The 20,134-nt window shown below is 45.8% G+C and overlaps 1 protein-coding gene across 3 annotated transcripts; it reads right to left on the minus strand.

Moving 5' to 3' along the window:
* Window positions 1-19,467, minus strand: CUNHXorf38 (chromosome unknown CXorf38 homolog). 3 transcript variants are annotated; one of them, XM_063245716.1, is made up of 7 exons: window positions 19,197-19,467; window positions 18,877-19,011; window positions 13,310-13,429; window positions 10,602-10,751; window positions 10,004-10,183; window positions 2,894-3,066; window positions 1-2,396 (listed from the first exon to the last, which is right to left on the minus strand). In XM_063245716.1, the coding sequence occupies exons 1-6, from the start codon at window positions 19,410-19,412 to the stop codon at window positions 2,905-2,907; spliced, it is 963 nt and encodes a 320-aa protein (XP_063101786.1). In that variant the 5' UTR covers window positions 19,413-19,467; the 3' UTR covers window positions 1-2,396; window positions 2,894-2,904. The 3 variants fall into 3 exon arrangements, with proteins under 3 accessions (XP_063101786.1, XP_063101787.1, XP_063101788.1); XM_063245717.1 differs by lacking the exon at window positions 13,310-13,429 and having other exon boundaries at window positions 1-3,066; window positions 19,197-19,465; XM_063245718.1 differs by lacking the exon at window positions 18,877-19,011 and having other exon boundaries at window positions 1-3,066; window positions 19,197-19,464.
* Between the last annotated feature and the right edge of the window lie 667 nt (window positions 19,468-20,134).

Raw genomic sequence — 20,134 nt, forward strand, 5'->3', positions numbered from 1 at the left:
TTGTTTTCCAACAGATTTTATTGGTGCATTTTAGATATACACAATGATCATATTTGTCAGAGAATTTGTACTTGTACATGACTTTTCCCCATTCCCCTACCCTCCTTTTAATCTCTCCTCCCTTTCCCATTTACAAAAACGAGTGCACATTTGTAAAAATGTCATATGAGTGTACACAAAATAAGAAGTCAAATTCCTTATAACTACCCCAAGCCCCAAAAGATTTTCAAACCTTAGTTATTATAAAATACATATAGCATTACAACATGCTATGCACAGTTAAACATTTTGGTTTTCTGTGCATTTAATTTTGGTGGCAGTGCTCTACCACCAAGCCACACCCCTAGCCTTGCTTTTCTTATAGATCACCTCATACTGCTGTACAGCAGTATCGCCTCAGTCTTTCTAACAGTTGCATAACATCCTGAAAGCTGACATTACACTTTATTCCATTGGTTCTCTATTAATAGCTGGTTAACTATGCTGTTGTACATGCCCCCGGCACCCATGGGCACAATGACATCAAATAAGTGCTCATAGGTTGACCTCTCTGTATACACTACATTTGCTTTAATGCCCTCTCTAGCCATGTCTTCTTTTCTGTTTCAATGTAACTAAATGTTACCAGTATAAAGCTTTCTGAACAATACCTTTGACTTAATAGAACAGATAAATAAACCTGTAAAATGACAACCCATACATTATCACCCATACCTTCCAAATCCTTATATTCTCATCTACTTCAGGGTCTGCGACATGGTTGACATCTGAGAAGTGCTTGCTGGATAGAAGGAAAAATGAATGATGCAGGTATAAAATCGAAGGGGTCATATTCCAAAGTTTCTAAAGTTAGAAATCAGGTTTTAAGTTGCTTAGTGAATCAAGATCCTATTTGCTCCCACATTTTCTAGATCCTGGATCTAAAAGCTAGGAGATATTTCATCCAAGTTTCTTAGTTTTGGAGTTTGCTAGATGTATGAAAATTCTTACTTCACTACTGAAGTCTTTTCAAGGAACTTCATGAAACAACAGGAGGAAGAAAATGCAAGTGGCAGGTTCTAGCTCAGCAGTGGCATAGCGTACTCGATCCCCAGCAGTACACAAGCGCCAGACTAAAGACCAAACAGCAACTGGGAAGTGGGAGACAGCAGGCACAGCTGCGCTCCTCTGGATTACAGAATTAGCTGAAATGCATTTTGAGACAAGTGGGGTAGAAATATACACCCCTTTCCTCTGCCCATTCTCCAACGATGCCATTGTGGGCCAGTAAACAGGCAAAGTACACCCATCTCCCTCAGGCTCTGCCTGCAGCATTTCATCCAGGTGATTCTGTCACCAAAAGTTCAGAGATGACCCGACCCACTTTAGTACAAGTGGTCTTGGCGATGAGCAGAGGGAGGGGAAGACGCCAGTGAGGCCAACCCCACTGATCACTGAACACCATGGGACAGTGTATATTGCCACTCAGGAACAAACCTGACAAAGTCAGAAGCAGAATACTTTCTGGGTAAAAGAAAGGAAATATGAATGAATCTGTGAAACTGCTAAAAGAAAATGAGTTTCCATAAGAATGTTGAGAAGTTTCATTCTTAAATTTCATAATGGAGGACCAGGCTTAGTTAACAGTATAACTAACATGCACGCTTACACATACTCCTAGTAACCTAGATGAAATCTTCAGCCAAACAAACATTCACCACCAGCTGCGGGCCAGGCCCCGTGCTCCACACTGGAGATATGAACAAAGACAGTCTGAGCCTGCCTGCTGGGGACCTGACTTCCCAAGGGTCACGTACACAGCCACCATGCCCAACCCTGAGGTCCCAGTGACCTCCCACTACCTGGCCCCACCCATGGCCTCAGGGGGCTCAAGCCAGCTAGGAACAGTTTTGTTTATCTCAAGCTGAAATGGCTAGAAACTTGCCTTCTGGGCATGTTTCCCTTTTGACTTCTTCCAAAAAGGAAGGGTTTCTAGCCCAACACTTCCACCGAGGTCCTGACATGGGAGGCTTTCAGGCAGCAGGTAGCAGGGACAGGCCACACCTGCCAGGGGCACAGAGGTCCGTGTGAGTTCCTGGTGCAGGCCTGGCCCGACCCTTGGCACACCAGGAAGCCCTCAGGAGACAGCGAGTGACGGCACAAGGAGAGCTAGGGTTTTCTGATTGGTTTATGTTACACAACCCCAAGTTTATTATGATTATGACAAAACTGTCCCCGAAGATTCAGAGGCAAGTCTGGGACAAGAAAAACCTGTTATTTGGCTATAGTACTCTGGAAACTTCCTCCTCTGCATAGAAAAGGATGCCTGAGCTGGAAACCATGCTGACCTGTGTGCACACGCTTCGTTTGTGTCGAAGTGCAACTTAGGATGAAAGGGAAGGCTTTCATTCTCTGCACTGGAGGGGAAAAGAGTAAACATTGAAGATGGTTACTTATGCTAACTGTATTCCTGAAGGAAACCAGCCAGTTGCTATTAATGCCACAGGAAGAGCATCATTAGCATGGTTTTGGGGCACAAGGGCAAAAATGCTTTTTGATTATGATAGAAAGTTGATTCGCCTAAAACCAATTGAGTGACCTCAGGTATATTTGGCTAAACAAACCTGCCAGGGAACTGATGCTGAATCACTAAAGATCAGAGGGCTTTGGAAATGACAAGGACGTAAGAAAGCCAGGTGAGACTCCTGTGTGTCCACCATGGTTTCCCATAAGAGAACAGACATCAAAGAGGCGAGCCATGCTGTCCTGATCTAACATCACAAGCCGCCGGGCACGATGGTGCATGCCTGTGATCCCAGCACTCGAGAGGCTGAGGCAAGAGCACTGCCACAAGTTCAAGGCCAGCATGTATATAGTGAGACCCTATCTCATAAAAACGAAAAACATCACATGCCTAAACTCAGCTCAGGCCTTTCTTTCAGGTGTCTGTCTCCCAGCTTCCTTTGAATCTGGTTTTTGATGCTGTAGATGGAGGCTGTCTAGCTTCTGAATATCTTCTTTAAGGCCATTTCTAAGATCTTCATTGTTTCTCAGAAATTCCTTCACCACTTCTAGTCGACTTGAAATCTGTAAGAGGAAATCATACAAAGCACAGTTTAGGACAGTTTTTGGAGCAGATTTCTAATTCCCATTAAAAGCTTACTAGCTTCCAGGCTGGCTCCTGGGGTGGAGTAGCTCAGTGGTAGAGCACATGCTTAGCATGCGTAAGGCCTTGGGTTCCAGCCCCAGTACGTCCTACCCCAGCAGAGGACTGGCTGCTGCTCATGTATCCAGCAAGAGATAGAAACCTTGCCTTACGGGCATCTGTCCACACACAGGTTTAGGTTTGAAAACAAAATAAGCCCTTTAAAACAAGGCAGTCTCCGCTCAAACCAAACAAGCCACAGGACAGTGGCCTAGGAAACTGTAAAAGAGGTGTTTGCTTGTCTTCTGAAATTCCTTTGCTTTAGATCTTCCTGAATTGATATGAAGGGTTTTAGTTTACATTTGTATGTACATGTATGTACATACATAAAAATGAAGCCCTTTCACTTTGAATTTGGCCTTGCCCGTTTATTACTGTTAAGTATACATTCATGCCCATAAAATTAATACGAGTAAATGTGCAGGCAATAATTTGAAAATCAACAAGGCAAAATTAAGTCCTTTTCTAAACCCTGTCCCTAGTTACTCAGCTCCTGTCCTCCAAGGTGAGCATAATGATGCTTTTGTGCTTCTTCCCGGGAACTGCATGCATGCATATGCAAGTGTATCTTTGGACATTTTTTAAAAAATACAAGTGGCATTATACCACGAATTCCTCAACTGATCTCTTCTATAGGAGATTATCAAGAAGCGTCTCATTGCTTTTTAATGGCTAAATATTATTTCAATTATGGATGTTTCATACTTTAATATGTTTCAAACCTCCTGCTCTAATGATGCTGCAGTAATTAACCTGGCACATTTGTTACTTTGCAAAAGTGTCATCCTTGTAGGATCTGCTTTTAGACATGGAAGGCAGTTCTAATTCTGATCCAGTTCTATTTTAATAGTCTCTGCCTGAACTGCCATGTCTAAAGATTATACTTTTTTCCAGGATCCCCCAGCAATATACCTCTCAACAATGAACCCAATACAAGGTGCCAATGTAATACCACGGAAGTGTTTTCACTAGGCTTATCCCAGAATGCCCACACTGGTCACTGTGCTTACTACATTTTGGGGTATGGGGAATATTTTTTGACTTAATCCCAAGCTAAGTCAAGATTCTCTAAACTTGAATGAAGAATAGTGCAGTGCCCTCCCCTAATGGACTGTCAGCTCCTACACTCTAGAAAGGGACATGATTGATTCCTTCCTTACAGGGAGGTGTGAGGTGGCACCTCAGCCAGCACTTGGGCTACTGTGATGTAAGTCACTTTAGCAGCCAGATGCTGGCTGTCAGGGGAGGAAGAGTGGGGGAGGGTGGCGAGGCTGTGCCCAGGATGACTAGGGAAAGCCGAGAGAGACAGCTAGGTATAGAGAAGGACAGGAACTGATAGTGCTTAGTAAGGTAGACTGGAGCTGTCAGTTACGGGGTTTCGGGCCAGTCGCACGTCCCTGTGAGATGCCTGGGCTTTGAGTAGTAACTGAGAACCCATGCAAATGTGAAAGGAAGTCCCTACCAATGACTTTATTCATAGCATGCATCAATAATCAGGAGCACTGAACAAAAGTCTCCTGCTCCTGTCTGGTGCCCCCAAGGCTCCACCAATGCCCATTGGTACTGGCTGGCTTGGCTTCCAGGACATCTGGCCCTCACAGAGCCCTCCTTGCCTGCTCCCAGGCCAGCTCACTTGGCAACTGGACCTATGATCCCTGTTCTGTCGCCCTATGGTCTCCACAGTCCCTCAGAGTTGCTCTGCTCCATTGTGCACTTTCTTTTCTCTTTGCTCCTCCTTCACCAACTGCCCCATTCAAACCCCCACGCCCATCCGCATTCTTTCCAATAGGAACAAGTGCCTTACAATTCACATTTTCCCTCTGCAGAAAACATGAAATACAATCAATGTACCTAAGAGGTGTTCACAGCTTGGGGTGAGAAAGAGTCAAAGCAGGCTTTTAAAAAATGATTATTGGGGGACTAGGGATGTAGCTTAGTAGTAGAGAATACCTAGCACTGAAAAACAATTAGTAAATAAAAATTATTAAGAACAAGGAGGGCTAGGTGTGGTGGCACATGCTTGTAATCCCAGCACTTGGGAGGCTGAGGCAGGAGGATCACTGTGAGTTTGAGACCAGTCTGGGCTACAAAAGCAAATTCAAGACCAGCCTGCATTATACAGTGAGACCCTATGTCAAAAAAACAAAAACAGGACAAGGAGGCTTGTGCACATTTATATGTAAAGGAAGTAGAGATAGAAAACTGAAAATATTTGAAAAATAATGAAATGTAACCACACAGTCTTTGAACGCTAAAGCCTAGCTTTGTCACTTAACCAGCTATGTGACTCTGATCAGGACATCTGACCTATTAGAGCTCTTGGACCCATGGACTTCTAGGTTTACAAATTAAGAAGACACTAACACTGTCTAGAAGTCTTGGGGAGGGGACCTGAAATGACCTACTAAGAGCACTTAGCACCAGTTGGGTACATTCTTTCCTGCCCACATTTATCTCCGAAACATTTGGCCCGCTGAGAGTCAGCCTGCTGCACCCTGGTCCACTGGGCCACAGAAAAGGGGCCGAGCACTGCTTCACTCTTCAGCCACTTCCCTCACTGCTCCTGGCGGCAGCTGGCTTCTGGCCCCTCCTGTCCCCTTGCCAGCATACTTCCCCCGGGCCACACCCCCACCATCTCTTACCTCATCTGTGCAGGGTCTCCCTGCTTTCATCTCAGTCTCCACCCCACCTCCCCCAGGGTGTCACCATTCAGGTCCTTTGGTCCTGTCACTGTCACTTGCAAAGGCCTGCTAGGTTCCAACCCCCAGAGGAAGGGCTCAAGTGGCCCAGTAGGACCCACTTGCTCTCCCTTGGCTTCTGACCTCACCCAGGACACATTTCCTCTCCTCTTCCTCTAGCCAGGCTGCTCCACTCACAGCTCCTTCTGCCCGCCTGCCCCTCTCCAGATATGCCCAGGACCAAGCCCTGCCTCCTTCAAGGTTACCGCAGAGCTCCCCTTCCCAGTGAGGCCACCCTGACCACCACAAACACTCATTCCCAACTCTGCCACCCCAATCCCCTTCCTCCACTCTCTGATGTATCTCTTCCTCTTCTGCCCCACACTATTCCCACACAATGCTGAGTCTTTCACACCTGTTTCTTCTGACAAGATCTTTGTCTGCTGTTTGCGGATGCACACCAATATCCTAAACTGTGCCTGGTCAGCAAGTGCTCAATAAATATCCTAGAATATAGCAAATAAGGTGTTATTTTGTGTCCCTTGCCTGATGTCACGGCCCCTTCTCACTAAACTTCCCTGTGGGCCTTTGGGAAGGTGGTTCCTTTACCAGAGTTTAAGAGATCAATAATGAACTTAATGTCTGTGCAAATATTTTACATGTTTTTTATCCCTCTGCTCCACTCAATGTTCTCTAGCTCAAATTTTATTTTACTTTTTAATTTTATTATTATTACTTCTTTGGTCATTTGAGACAAGGTCTCACTATGTACTTCAGGCTGGCTATAAACTCACTATGTAGCCTTAGTTGGCCTCAAACTCACACCAATCCTCCTGCCTCAGCCTCCTGAATGCTGGGATTATAGGTGGGAACCACTATGCCTGGCTTCTAGTTGAAATTTTAAGCTTCCAGATCCTAAGAGAGCTCTGAGGGCTGGCAGGACTCTGTGGAGGGCACCTGGGTGGCACCTGAATGAATTCTGGGGGCAAGTAGGCCCAAGCTGGTGACATGTTCTGTGTATCCTACCATTTGGGTCTAGAGAGGAAAGCATCTTATGATCGCAGCTACGTAGCACAGTGCATTTCAATGTGTGCTCCTTTTAATAATACTGTTGATCATTAAGTCTCGTCAAGCTAACAGAAAGGAACAGAGGTGCCGAGTGCTCTGTGGCATGGCCTGCTGCTCCACAATGTGTCTCAGGAACTGTCACACTTACCACTGTTGATCACTGTCATCAAGTTAGCCTTCCAACCTTACCTCTATGGTTTTAATGAAGAGCAGAAACAGGTCTTAGACCATACTCACAGTCTTGTGCTCATAATGTAATCATTATATTTCTTGATTCCTGGATGCATATCCTATTACCTCAAATGAGAATGCATCTTGCTATGGTTAATACCTCACAATAAGCATGTTTTCTGCCTTAAAAGGAACCAAAATAATGGTATGTCTTATGATTGATGACATGTTCAACTGACTGAAGTGTGTGGTCTTATTGAATCCTCTGACTTTGAAGACTAACCCTAAAGAACATGGATAACCTATACAGCACTGAACTTTCAGAAAAGGTTAAGTTCCACACACGGGGAAAGCTGACCTTCAACTTCCTTGCAACGACATGTCAATCAATCCCAACCTACATTCTGATCACCTGAAATATGAGAAAGAATGTCATGGTCTACTGAGCAGAAAGCATGAAAAATGAGAATTCATCAGTTTTTCCTGGAGACTTTGTGACCCAGCGACAAGCCAACTAACCCCTATTTCCTTTCTGTAAAATGGAGAAAATGAGGGTTAGAAATTTACAGGTGCCAAGCCCCCATGCTGCCAAGGTCTGCGGCACTGTATGTGCAAAGCCAAGGGACCTGAAACAGAGGCCTCTAGCCCACCTTGCACCCCAGCACCAGCTCCTTAGGGCCCTCACCTCTCCTGGCTAGCCAGGGAGATGGAAACATGACCACCAGGTCCCCTTCCACCTCTTTACCATCAGCATCCTGGCTCGAGCATGTTGCTATTCACACACTTTGCTCTTGGTTACACTAACAAGTAAATAACTATGGCTCCCACAAGAGGAGAGGGAACCACTGAGGGCTCGGCAGTGAGCCTGGGCCTCAGGCTACCTTCTCTTACTCTGAAATGCTTCTTTCTGGAAGCAGCAGCAGAAAGAAAACTGAGTCTGGTTCTAATGGCACCTGAAAATAAAGCCAGAGGCTTTAGAAAAGCAAAAGCTGAGCATTCTGAGTCATCACTTTAAAAACCACAGCAGGCACACACAAACACCAATGGCGGCCAGTCGTCGGGCTAACAGAGCTCACCACACTGTCTAAAACATCAGATCTAGTTCACAGAGGCGTGTGAGCCAGGAAGGAGCACAGCTGCGTAAATGAAATACATGCTTCATGTTACACAGCCACTCCCGCTGTTTAATGAAGTAACCAGCAAACTACTCTCCTTGCCAAGGAGGAACGGAAGGTGAACAGTTTCCTGGTGATCGTGAATCTGAATGCAGCCAGGACTGGAATATCTCTGAACCTTACCAGAATACAGTCCTATGACTATTGGTTTCTTTTATACTTTGCTCGTAACAAAGGTGACTCCTGCCTCCTGTGTTCCCTACCAGGACTTGAGCCTGTTGCTAGCCTGCAGATGTAAGAACCCTGGTGACCCTTTAGCCCTCGTCTCCTACTCTTCCAGCCTTGTGCCAGGTCCCAAGTAATGTACTCAGCACTCAGATCTGTCAGCTCCGAGGTGTAAAGTTCCCAGGGGCCGGCTTCTGTGCTGCCTCTCCCTCCTTCACACAACCCAATGCCCCTAGCCAGTCAGTCACCACTCGCCTGACCTCCAAGTGCTGTAAGAGTTCACTTTTGAAAAGGCACATCTGACATTATGGTTCTTCTTTATTTAAAAAATCTGTTGGCTCACCATTGTCTCCTGAAATCCACGCCATGTTGGAACTTAGGACGCTGGGAAACCAAGCAAGCAGCTCGCCTCCCTGGTAAGTGGCTGTGGTGTGGCAGGCTGAGGCCACCCCAGGGGGAGAACCACCAATGATTCCTGAGATCCACGCCATGTTGGAACTTAGGACGCTGGGAAACCAAGCAATCAGCCTGCTCCCTACTAAGCAATAGTGAACCTACTAGTACACGGCCTAGAGTCAAACATCCCATTTCCCCTACCCCCCTTCTCCTGTCCCCCCCGTTAGCAAATGGGAACCAGAAATCTGAGCATCTCCTGGGAGGTTGACCATATGCAATATAGCAAATAGGGGGGATTTCCTTCCACCATCTTTTTGAAGGCAAATATTTTTACTACTGTTTTGCTTTATTCTGATTTATGGTATTGTTCTATTCAATAATCTGTTTTGATAAGTTCTATAATGTTCTGTACTTCATTTTGCTATACGTGATTGAAAGAACAACTACTATTGTGAAGGTAATGAGATATACTGTGATACCTATTACTGTTATCCCAGTAACCTGCTGTGACGTTCTGTACCAATTTCACTACTCTGTCTTTGTAGTTGGCTTTGTTCTGTCTTGTTCTGTTGTATTTTACTACCTTCAAAATAATAAATTAAAAAATCTGTTGGTTCCCCACTGCTAGGGGGAAGAAGGCCCAAATTCCATGGCATGGCACAGAAAACCTTCCAAACCGAGGCTCAATTCACCCTACCGCACTCCTGCCTGCACGTACTTCAGTGGTCACCTGGCCATTGCTCAGGCCCAAACTCGTCCTTCATGCCTTTCCCCACACTCTTCCTTTGACCAGGAACATCATTCTTCCTTTGCCAATTTGCCAAACCCTTACTGAAGTCATGCACTCCATCCCCACAGACCTCTGCAAAGCTTTTTTGGGCAATGCCTGTGCCTGGCGGGCATTGAAGCTCCCAAGCTTCTTGTACCAAATTGTGGCGTGGCCCTTAGCCTGTTTCAGTTTGCAGCATAGTTAGGCCCTCAAATGCTTGTGTGTTTTTCAAATGCTTGTTTATTGAATGAAAATATTTGTTCAGATGTAATTTGATCAGTGCCAAAAAATACTAACTTCTGGAAATTATTTGACTAGTAACCATGTCAACACAAACTGTTCCCCCTCTCTGGTGCCTGTCTTTCCTCACAAGAGAGAATGGAACCCTTTCCCTTACCTCTTCGGGCAGCACCTCTTGTCCTTCTGCTTGGAGGTACATCTCGTGAAGCTTTTCCTTCAGTAATTCCATTTCGATTTCATTTACTTGGCTTACACTCAGGTAACTTCCTATTTCATTTTCATATCCATCAGGCTGGTCCTCCTCGGGGATGTGAACAGTCCAGTCAGAGGTCAGTAGCTGTAGGATGATCACACAAACACATGAACTGATTTGTTTACTGAGTTTAACCTACTCTGTTAGTTTGTTTTGTATTTTGGGTTTTTTTTGGGGGGGAGGGGGCCTGGTGCTGGTGCCAAGGAGGGGCTCCAGGGCTTCACAAATGCTGGACAAGTACCCTATCACTGACCTGCACCCTCAGCCCACTGCCGTCACTTACCCTTTCCTCTGCTTACATTCTAAAATTCAGTTTTGGGCCAGGGATGGAGCTCAGTGGTAGAGCGCTTGCCTAGCATTCACAAGGTCCTAGGTTCCTTCCCCAGTGCCACAAAAAATAAAACAAAATTTAGTTTAAATTTAATAAATGTCAAATCCTAAGTGAGTGGTTATTTTTGAACCCTTACTTCTGTATGCCAGAACTGCTAAATATGACTCTTACCTGTTCTATTCTAGAATATATTGCCACAATCTCTGGGATATTCTTGAATTCATTCAGAAAATTTTGGATCTTCATCTGAAAATCCTGAAGCCATGTAGATGATACTTTCATTTCTGAAGAGTGCATGATCTCATTACGGCACTTAATCACCTAGAGAAAGATAAGATAAAAGACTTCAAAGTCAACAGGGTAAACAGATCTTATAGCTCCACAGAAAAACTGCAGAAAAGCTTTGCTAATTAAAAAATCAGCAAGTGTGGTCATCAGATGAGAAGGGGCAGATCTTCCTTGGAACCGTATACATAACCTGGCACATGCTCCGATCTGTACAGAGGACAGTGAGCTCTGCAGTCCCCAAGTCGGATCTGTATTTCATTTCAACTTGTGCAAGAGCATACATCAAAAAGTAAAGTCCTCCTTGGGTCACATCTAAAATGTCTCTGATGGGCAGGCATAACCTGAGTGAAGCTGGCCCCAGTTGGGACAAACTAGAGAGTGGTTACCCTGTCTAAAGGAGTGGGCTCTATAAATGGATGATCTCTTTACATGGGAAGTACATGAGCCCAATGTCACCAGGTCTTCTAATTTTTTTCAAGGGAATTTCAAAGTTCAGATTTTTTTTAAATGTAGGGTTTTTTTGAAATTGCTGTTTGCTTTGTTTTTTGCAGTACTGGGGACTGAAGGCAGGGTTTCACACATGTTAGGGAAGCACTTTATCACTAACTACACTGCCAGCCCTTTTTAATTTTTACTTTCAGAGGGTCTTGCGAAGTTACCCTGGTTGGCCTTAAACTTGTGCTCCTCCTCCTCCTCAGCCTCCTGAATAGCCAGGGTTATGGCATATGCTGCCATGCTCACCTCAAAAATTTTAAAAGCCAAGCAGGACAAATAAAACATGACTACAAGCCAGATTTTGGTCATAAGACTCCTGGAACAAAAAGATAAAAATCAGGCAAAGATCAGTGGTTCAGCCTTTTCCCCTTCCTATGCTGTTGGAGCAAGTTTCCAAATAATCCACAAGTTTCTGATGTGACCTGTAGGTGCCTATAAAATGGTCAACGCTTGCAGCAATGTTCAACCCCCTGCCACGTGAGTAATACATTAACCAGAGTGTTATGGTTTAGATCTAGAATGTCCCTCCAAAACTCTGTCAGAGGTGCTTTTGGAAGTGACTGGATCAAGGGGTGCCATACTGCACTCATCCCTAGATTCATCTTCTAATGAGTTCAATAGCTGAGCTACTGTTGGAGGTGGAGCCAGGTTAGAGGCGGGTCACTGGAGGCGTGACCTGGAAGGGTATTTCTCCCTCACTGACTTCTCCCTTCTCTCTGCTTCCTGGCCACCATAATGCAAGCTTCTTTTCCTCTGCTGTGCCCTCTGCCATGGTGTTTCTGCTTTGGAGCCAGCTATGGACAACTATGGACAGAGACTTCTAAAACCGTGAGCCCAAATAAGCCTCTCTTCTTTAAGTTGTGGGAGATAAGTTGGCTATTTTGTACCAGTGATTAGTAACTAAGACAGAAAGAAATATAAATAAGTCTGCAACCCTCTGTAGCCCTTAAACTCTTGCATATGGCAGGCTATTTCACATTTTTCCAAATCTCCTAACTGAAAACAGCCTGTCAAAGAGCACACATATTGGCTCTGGATACACCCGCAGGCTGAAGCAGACAATACAAAAATTTTTTAGATATTGTTGGAATGCCAGGAAGTTGGGTCAAGGGAGTTTTCTGATGTGGAAACCACAAAGAAAAGAAAGTCAACTTTTGTCTACATTTTAAGAAAAATGGTACTATCATATATTATTATACAATTTACATAGTCATCCACATTCTTGGCTGACAGAGATCAAACCGGGTCAACCACTGTGATAGGTCTCTGGCTCTGTGAGGTGAAGGATTTTTTAATGCTTCCAGCTACTGCCACACTGGCAAATACACAGCATTTTCTCTACATATTATAAATAATCCAGGGATGCTGCAATGACCATCAAAGTATTAATTTATGAGTTGTTCTCTGATGGACTAGAGAAAAATCTAAATCTCCCAAAATATCTCACAAGCATAGTGAACTGTTCTGACAATGTTATCCATCAGTATTAATATTTTCTTCAGTTCTATATCATCTGGTCTTGTAATCACTAGCCACTGAGATTTGGAAGAGCAGGATTCTGTGGCACACAATGGAAAGGACGGTGCATTCTGTTGTTTTTTCTGGTGCTGGACATGGAACCCAGGGCTTCATGCATAATAGACAAGCACTACCGCTGAGCTACATGCCCAGCCATATGTAAAGTAACAGAATATTTTTGCTTCTGTTTATGGCAGATAGGGAAGAGAAATCCAAGTTTCATATATTTCAATGGCAAATGGCACGGTAAGAGGTTACCAAGAAACTTTAGAAAGAACTAAACATATAGCTCTTGCAACAAGTTGCCAAGAAACTTTACTTAGGAAGAACTAAATGGATAGCTCTTGACTGCATGTGCACTGGGCACTTGGATATCACTGTAGGTGCTCATGGCATGAGCCTGCCCAATGATGCCAGCGTTGGACCTAAGCCTAACTTTCTTTGCACATTGCTGTTCTGGGGACTGCTATATTATGCCCACGTAGCTGGCTTAGCGTCACAGGGTGTCTCTCACTGCTGGCCTTCCCAGTACCGACCTAACTGACTCAGTGTTTGATTTTGAATCTGATAGCTCTTACCTCTATGACTTTCTTTCGATCAACCATGAAGTGATCACAGGAGTTGATAAAACTTAAAAGAGCAACTGCATCACATTCCTCAGGTCCTCGTTTGTCTGTCAGTCCTCGGGGCATGAAGGCCTGTAGTAGGGGATGGTACGGGGCACCTAAGTCTCCTCCAGCTTTAGGAGGCAGAGAAGCAGTTAATTGCCTGTTTCTCAAATGATGACTTGAAATGCTTTTATACTCTAAGGTTTCAAGTGAGAGCCTCATAAGTTCAAAATACAATTGGGGAAATAATTGGTTTCCTGTCCTGTTTTAATGGTATGTAAGCAAAAAGAAGGTTCTTTTTCCTACTGATATTTCAGTGGCTAAGTTGTTAAGAAGATTTAAAAATAATAGTTACTCCAAACTGGATGCTTTCTAAGTGACCTGAGAAAGTATAGTATGGTACCATTAAGAATTTGGGTTTTACAGTGTGACAGGGCTAAATCCAACTGCCAACTTAGCCACCTGTCAGCTGTGTGACCCTAGGGAAGCTGCTTCTCCTCAGGCTCCTCATCAGTAAATGGATAACACTTTGAAGGCTATGGTGAGAATTCAGTAAGTGAATGTAGGTAGGGCATGAGTACAGTGCCTGGCACACGCTACTCGCTGGCACATGCTGGCAATAGTGGTGTCAATGGTGTGAGCGGGACCTACATAGGAGATGCAGAGGGAATCCTGGGATTTGAGATACATTTTAACACAATCTTGCTTTTAGCAGGATTTTATGGCCTGGGCCACAAAAATGGTGTTATAGCAAGACTTGGGCATATTTCTTTCCTGAAATGTTTCCAAGCTTACATCTTGACACAATTTTACCCGGCAAGGAGTCTCAAGGGTACATTCTTGCCAAGGGAAAGGAACAGATGACACATGAAAAATGACTCTCAATAAGAACATTAACTAAGAGATCTGTTGCACTGAAAACAAATGCATTTCACTATGCAGGCAACTCTGCTGCCTCCTACAGTGCTGCTGGCACTGGTATTCTGAAAATGCTGGTGCTGTCTGCCAATGCACCCCAGAGGTCACTGCGATTATCTTTCTTATGGTGGGGAAATCAGACACCTGAGCCGCATGTAGTTAAGGGTTTTGTGTGCATTAAATTGCTCCTACAAAAGGTACAGTAGCCAGTACTATCTTTTCATGCCTTAATAGCCAGTGACAGGAGCACTCCAAAAGTCTATTATGGATGCTGCAAAGGAAACAAAGCAGCCAATTTACTTATCACAGACAAACTAAGGCAATGAAATGGAAGAAACTTTAATTCAGCTGCTGCTGAGAGGAAGATAGGAAAGAGGGAACCTTAGTTTGCTCTGAGCCGGCTGTGTTTCCTTTTGCATTATAAAGCGTGTCCTGTTTGGCATTTTCTCACAGATAGGAACCAGTGTCTTCCAAATGACAGTTTTACTTTCATAATTATTCCCTTTCAGAACTGGAAGCCAATAGTGAGGCTCTACTGCCTCCTTGCAGTGAAAGCAGCTTCTTAAAAAGTATACCGCATGATCTGTTTGGCCTAAAACATTCTTTGAATTCTCTGAATCTGTTGCCCTTCTGTAAAATGAGTTATCTTCCTACCTGTGGGTGTACTGTCACTTTTTTCATATATGAAACCAAGCCCAATATATGTGACTCTAAAGTTAAAAATTTCAGTTTTTACTGTCTAAAAACACAAGTATTCTCAGCTCCCAGCCCTGAGGTGCCTCTTTCTCCCTTTTGAAGGCCCACACTCTAGTTTTTTGTGAGTATGCTTTTAAAATTCTGCCTAATTCCTTTATGCCTCTTAAAAAATTAAAAATTATACTGTGTGCCACCATGTCCCCTCTGGTGAGTGCACAGTGGTAAGAAACAGGTGCTACTATCACTGCCAACCCTCTGCTGTCCCTTCACTGAGTAGGGCATGAAGTGGGAGAAATTCACAGGGGCCAGATCATGGTGGGCCTCACCAGCTCAGGAAGGAAGTTTATTCCAAGGTCTCAGGAAGCCATGAAGGCACGGGCATGAACCGACAGGATTCCCATTTGCAGAGGACATACGCTGCTGTGTTGGGGAATCAACCAGAGGAACCTGGAGCAGCAGCGGTGGCAGGCAGGGAACAGAGGCAGAGTCCAGGTAGGATTGTGAGGGGTGTGACATGTAGATGATAAAGAGGAAGAATCCAAAAATGCTTTGCAAGTACAAATGGGGGCAGAACGGGGTAGTGAGTGGAAAAGACAGAAAATGAGGATGGCTCTAATCTGAAAAGTTCGTGGTGGGAATGGGGGTTGGGTGGGGGGCCCACTTTAGACACTGTAGGACTAAATACCAAGTCCCGGTGAGGCAATGAAGTGGAAGGGTCAGGGAAGCAGGTGGATACATGCATCTGGAGTCCGGAAGAAAGGGCAGGACTTGGGACACATATTTGGTGGCTGTCGGCACAAAGGCAGCATTTAACTCCACAGGCTTGGGAAAAATAACAGGGAAGAAAGCAGTAGGAGAGACCCAGCCCAGGAATCCAAGGAAGGCTAAGAAAGTCCTGGAGAGATTGGAGGAGAGGCATGAGACAAGAAGTCACAAAGCCAAAGTGTTTCAAGAAGAGTGACCGAGCAACTCAGCCAACCTGAGAGGTAAGAAAAATGAGGCCGGCAAAGGTCACCAAGGCGGTGGAGTGGCAGGGCAGAGGTGGGGTGGGGGTAAGCTGCGGAGTATCGGAAGCCAAGGGAAAGAGAACAGGGCCCAGTCCTCTTCCAGAGCAGCTCTGCTGAGCATACAGAGAGGCAGACAGCGAAACAGGGAGGCAACTGGCGAGAGCAGACCAAAGGGAAGCTGTATTTTTTCCCTAAATCTTATTTTCTAAGTATTTATTGGAGAACTTTTTAAAACAGCTTATTGACATAATGTACCCATTTAAAGTGCACAATTCAGTGGTTTTTAGTCACAGAATTGTACAACTATCACTACAGTCATTTTAGAACATTTTCATAACCCCCAAAGGAAACCCCATTATCTATTAGCTATTACTCCCATAATACTCCAGGCCCTGGCAACCATTCATCTGTTTCTGTCTTCTATAGAAGTGCCTATTCTGGATGAATGAGTCACACAGCAGACTACATACATGAATAGAATCTCACAATATATGACTAGCTCCTTTCACCTGGCATAATGTTGTCAGGATTCATTCGCATCGTAACAAGTATCGGCGCTTCATTTCTCTTTATGGCAAAATTATATTCCATTGTATGGTTTGTTCTTTCATCAGCTGGTAGACATCTGAGTTATTTCTAGCTTGTGGCTACTGGGAATTGTGCTGTATAGAACATTTGTGGACATGTTTTTGTGTGGATATTTGCTTTCATATCCCTTAGGTATGTACCTAAAACTGCGGGGTTATATGGTAATGCTGCTTGATCCTTTTTTTTTTAAATTTTCTGTCAGTACTGGTGTTTGAACTCAGAGCCTTCTCACTGAGCTACAGCCCCACCCTCACCCCCACCCACCCCACCCTATCCACACCTACCCTACCCTCTTTGAGACAAGGCCTTCTTTTTATTTACTTTTATTTTTATTTTTTTGGTAACGGGAATCAAACTCAGGACCTTGTGCTTGCCAGACAGGCGCTGTGCCATGAGCTAAATCCCCAGCCCTGAAACAGGGTCTTGCTTTAAGTCCTAAATTGCCCAGGTTGGCTTTGAACTTGTGATCCTCTTGCCTCAGACTTCCAGAGTGTTGGGATTCCAGGTGTGCACTACCACTTTTCTTTTTTAAATTAATAAACCAAGGTGAGATTTGAGCTTTTTATCTGGGAATGAGAACAAGCTGGGAGAGAGAAAGACGACTGAAGACTTCCTTGGGCAGGCGGGAGGGGATGTGACTTAACATCCAAGAACTAGGACAGTGCAGTGAGAGGAGATGCCCTCTTCCCTTTTTTTACAGCAGGGACTGTGCATAAGCTGGTAGGTGTGGCAAAATGACAAGGAAGTCTGTGTTTGGGGGCATTCATCCACTCCAGTAAGCCTGAGCCACGTGTGCAGTGCGGCGAGGGTGGAGGAATGGGAACGGGAGCTGGGTGAGGAAAGCTGGGAACCTGAGCCAAGAGAGAGGCGTGGCCCAACAAATCGAAACCAGTCGGCTCTTTTGTGAAATTCTTGTCTGAGCAGAAGCAGATGACGGTATCATTAGGGCTGGAGTTGGGTCAGGCAAGTTCAGAGAAAGGAGAAAAAGACCAGGCTAACCACAAGGGGCTGATTATAATGCTGGACAGTGGGAACTGGGTGGGGCTGCTGGCAAGACAAAGGCAGGCTGGAAGACAGGACTACTGAGAATAGCGAGCACAGCAAAAGTCTGAAAGATCACAGTACAGGGACAAAGGGTGGTGCCAGAAGTGTCTGAGTAAGCATGCCAAAGGTAGGTAGGATGTTGACCAATGAGATTTCCTGTGCCCACAAGCTCCAGAGTGTGGACCTACAGGAGAGTACAGTGGACCTAGGTTGTTAGAAAAGCAAACCCAGGAAGTAAGAGAATTGGACTGGACTCAGTCTGCAGGTAGCCAGCAACAAAGAGAAGACCACTGTGGTGGCACATCTCTCCAATCCCATCACTTGGGAGACTGAGGCAGAAGGATCAGCCTCAACTCTCTCTGCCTCAAAAACATCCAAAAAGGAGTAAAGAGTGGCACAAGCAGGTGGCACCAGCTTCAAAGGGATCCCAGGGCTGTGAAAACAGCAACAGAGAACAAATAGGTGAGGGGTAGTCACAATAAAGGGTAGTCTTGTTTCTTGAAAAGCTTTCTCTTGACAACTCTATGGTGGCAATTTAAAAAAATGTGGAGAAGGATGTAGGTGTGGTGGCTTTACTGTTCCATGACAGCTAAGTCAGACACAGTTCATTTGCCTCATTTTTGAAGTTAGGGAACAGAGGCTGGCCCAACATCACCTCCTTCCTAGGTGCTACCCCAGCTAATACTGACTCCAAAAGTTACTTTGTGTTAGGAAGCTACTTCTCACTTCCCGCTCCTCCCACTGTAGGGCTTCTGGCAAACACCAGTAAGTCAAAACACTTGGCCAATAAATCCAGAGTAAGTCACACTGCCAAGAGGTGAAGATTGGTCTAACAGTTTCCATCTGATTACTTACCTTACCTCCACTGTCTCAAAGTTTTATTCTTTAGCTGAACAATTTAGGTTCTTCCTATTTTACCTTAACTTCCCTCGGCCTCCTCTGTCATCCTCATGACACCCTGTATCCCAAATGAGCCCAACGTCAAACACGACTTATAGCTCTCTTTCTATGCCCCGTTCACTCTACATCCTGTCCCACCCAGCACTTACTGCTGAAATTTATTTAATAGTTTCCCAAGCAGGGGCTGCAAACTGAAATACTTCTATTTCACTAAGCTGGATCGGGTCCACTCTAATAGACTCTAGCTGTCTAGACACTTTTCCCCAGATAGACCAGCCAATCTGTGCACCTCTCTTTGGAGGCCCAGGCTTCTACAGGAACCACTAGCGGCTCCCCGGCACTGCACCCACCGCGCCCTCCTTCCCGCAGGCTACAGGTGCTTACCTTGGCCACCTCCCAGGCGTCGCTGGGCCAGAGGCCTGGCCGGCAGTTTCCCCAATGCACGTCTCCATTTCTATTGACGTGATGTCTCAAAATCTCCCGCTTCCACTCCGCGCACACCTGACACTGAGGCTGAAACTACAGGGGGCGGCGGTGAAAGCCCCCCCACCCCCGCCGCTCCGGAGGGAGGGCGGCATCTGGGAACCTGACCTCGAGGCTTCATGTTTGACCCCGCCCCGCAAAGAGAACGGGACGCTCTGCGCTCCAGGAAAGGGACGGGATAAGGTAGGGGCGGCGGTCAAGGCCCCCGGCCAGGTGCTCACCTGGCGAGCGCGCGGGGTGCACCGTGAACCGCCGCGGCAGGTGGCGCGAGGGCCCAAGGCGGGGGTTGCGGCGAGCAGGCTGCGGTGGAAGGAGAGCACCTCGCGGCTAACGAAACCCTGCAGGCAGCTACGCAGCAGCAGCAGGCACTGTCCTGCCTTCACCCAGTTCTTGTATTCGGCGCAGTTTAGGCGCAGCGCCAGTTCTGACAGCACCATTTTCCACTAGGCCGGAGAGGGGGGCGGGGAGGACGGCAGTACGCAGGCGCTGGAGCCTGGGCGCTACCCGAGGCGCAGGCGCGGCCCCGCCCAGAGGCCCTCACTGCGCAGGCCTGAGGTTGCGAAAGCCGTGGTACAGAACCCAGGGGCCGGGCGGTTTCGTTTCCGCGCTATGCCAAGGCCACTCCATTGTACGTGGTAGCTGTGCGAAGTACTTTGGTGCTTCCCCAGGCAACCTCAGCCTGAAAGTTTTATGTCCCACGCATGGCCCCGAAACTGAGATCCAAACCCCGCCGCCCCCGCCCCTCAAACTCCCTCTCCAGATGTAGGGACTGCTGATAATCTGTAAAGACACAGAAAGTGCTCAAGGAATATTTCTTGAGTTATGTATACGCCTTGCATTATGCAATCCTGAAGACAGTTACCGCGTTTTTAAGTCCGCAGACTGGCTGGAGCAAATTTAGGCATTAGTGAAACGTGGCCGCTGATTGCCAGGCTGAGGCACAGAGCAAGGTGCTGAGTTCTGGAGGGCAGTCCCAAGCCAGCTAAGTGCGTCCCAAAGCATGGGGGAAAGGTCAGAGGGTAATTATTTAGACTGCACAAGGCAGTATGATTTGAAACTCCAAGAGTCACTAGGGTATTAGATTGTCAACTCCAAATGACACAGAAGTTGTGTCAGTTTTAGCTTTTAGTGAATTTCTTGTGTTTGGAAAATTTGTGTA

This window comes from Cavia porcellus, unplaced genomic scaffold (assembly GCF_034190915.1).
Source record: "Cavia porcellus strain 051 isolate PalLab524CR breed Dunkin Hartley unplaced genomic scaffold, mCavPor4.1 scaffold_3, whole genome shotgun sequence".
Taxonomy (NCBI): domain Eukaryota; kingdom Metazoa; phylum Chordata; class Mammalia; order Rodentia; family Caviidae; genus Cavia; species Cavia porcellus.

Bases quoted from the DNA above. Each gene is read 5' to 3' on its own strand.
- CUNHXorf38 (XM_063245716.1), bottom strand. From the start codon at position 19,412: ATGGTGCTGTCAGAACTGGCGCTGCGCCTAAACTGCGCCGAATACAAG. The intron at 10,752-13,309 runs GTAAGAGCTATC...ATCTTTCTCTAG, and splicing joins ATCGAAAGAAAGTCATAGAG to GTGATTAAGTGCCGTAATGA. The intron at 10,184-10,601 runs GTAAGAGTCATA...ATCATCCTACAG, and splicing joins TATATTCTAGAATAGAACAG to CTACTGACCTCTGACTGGAC.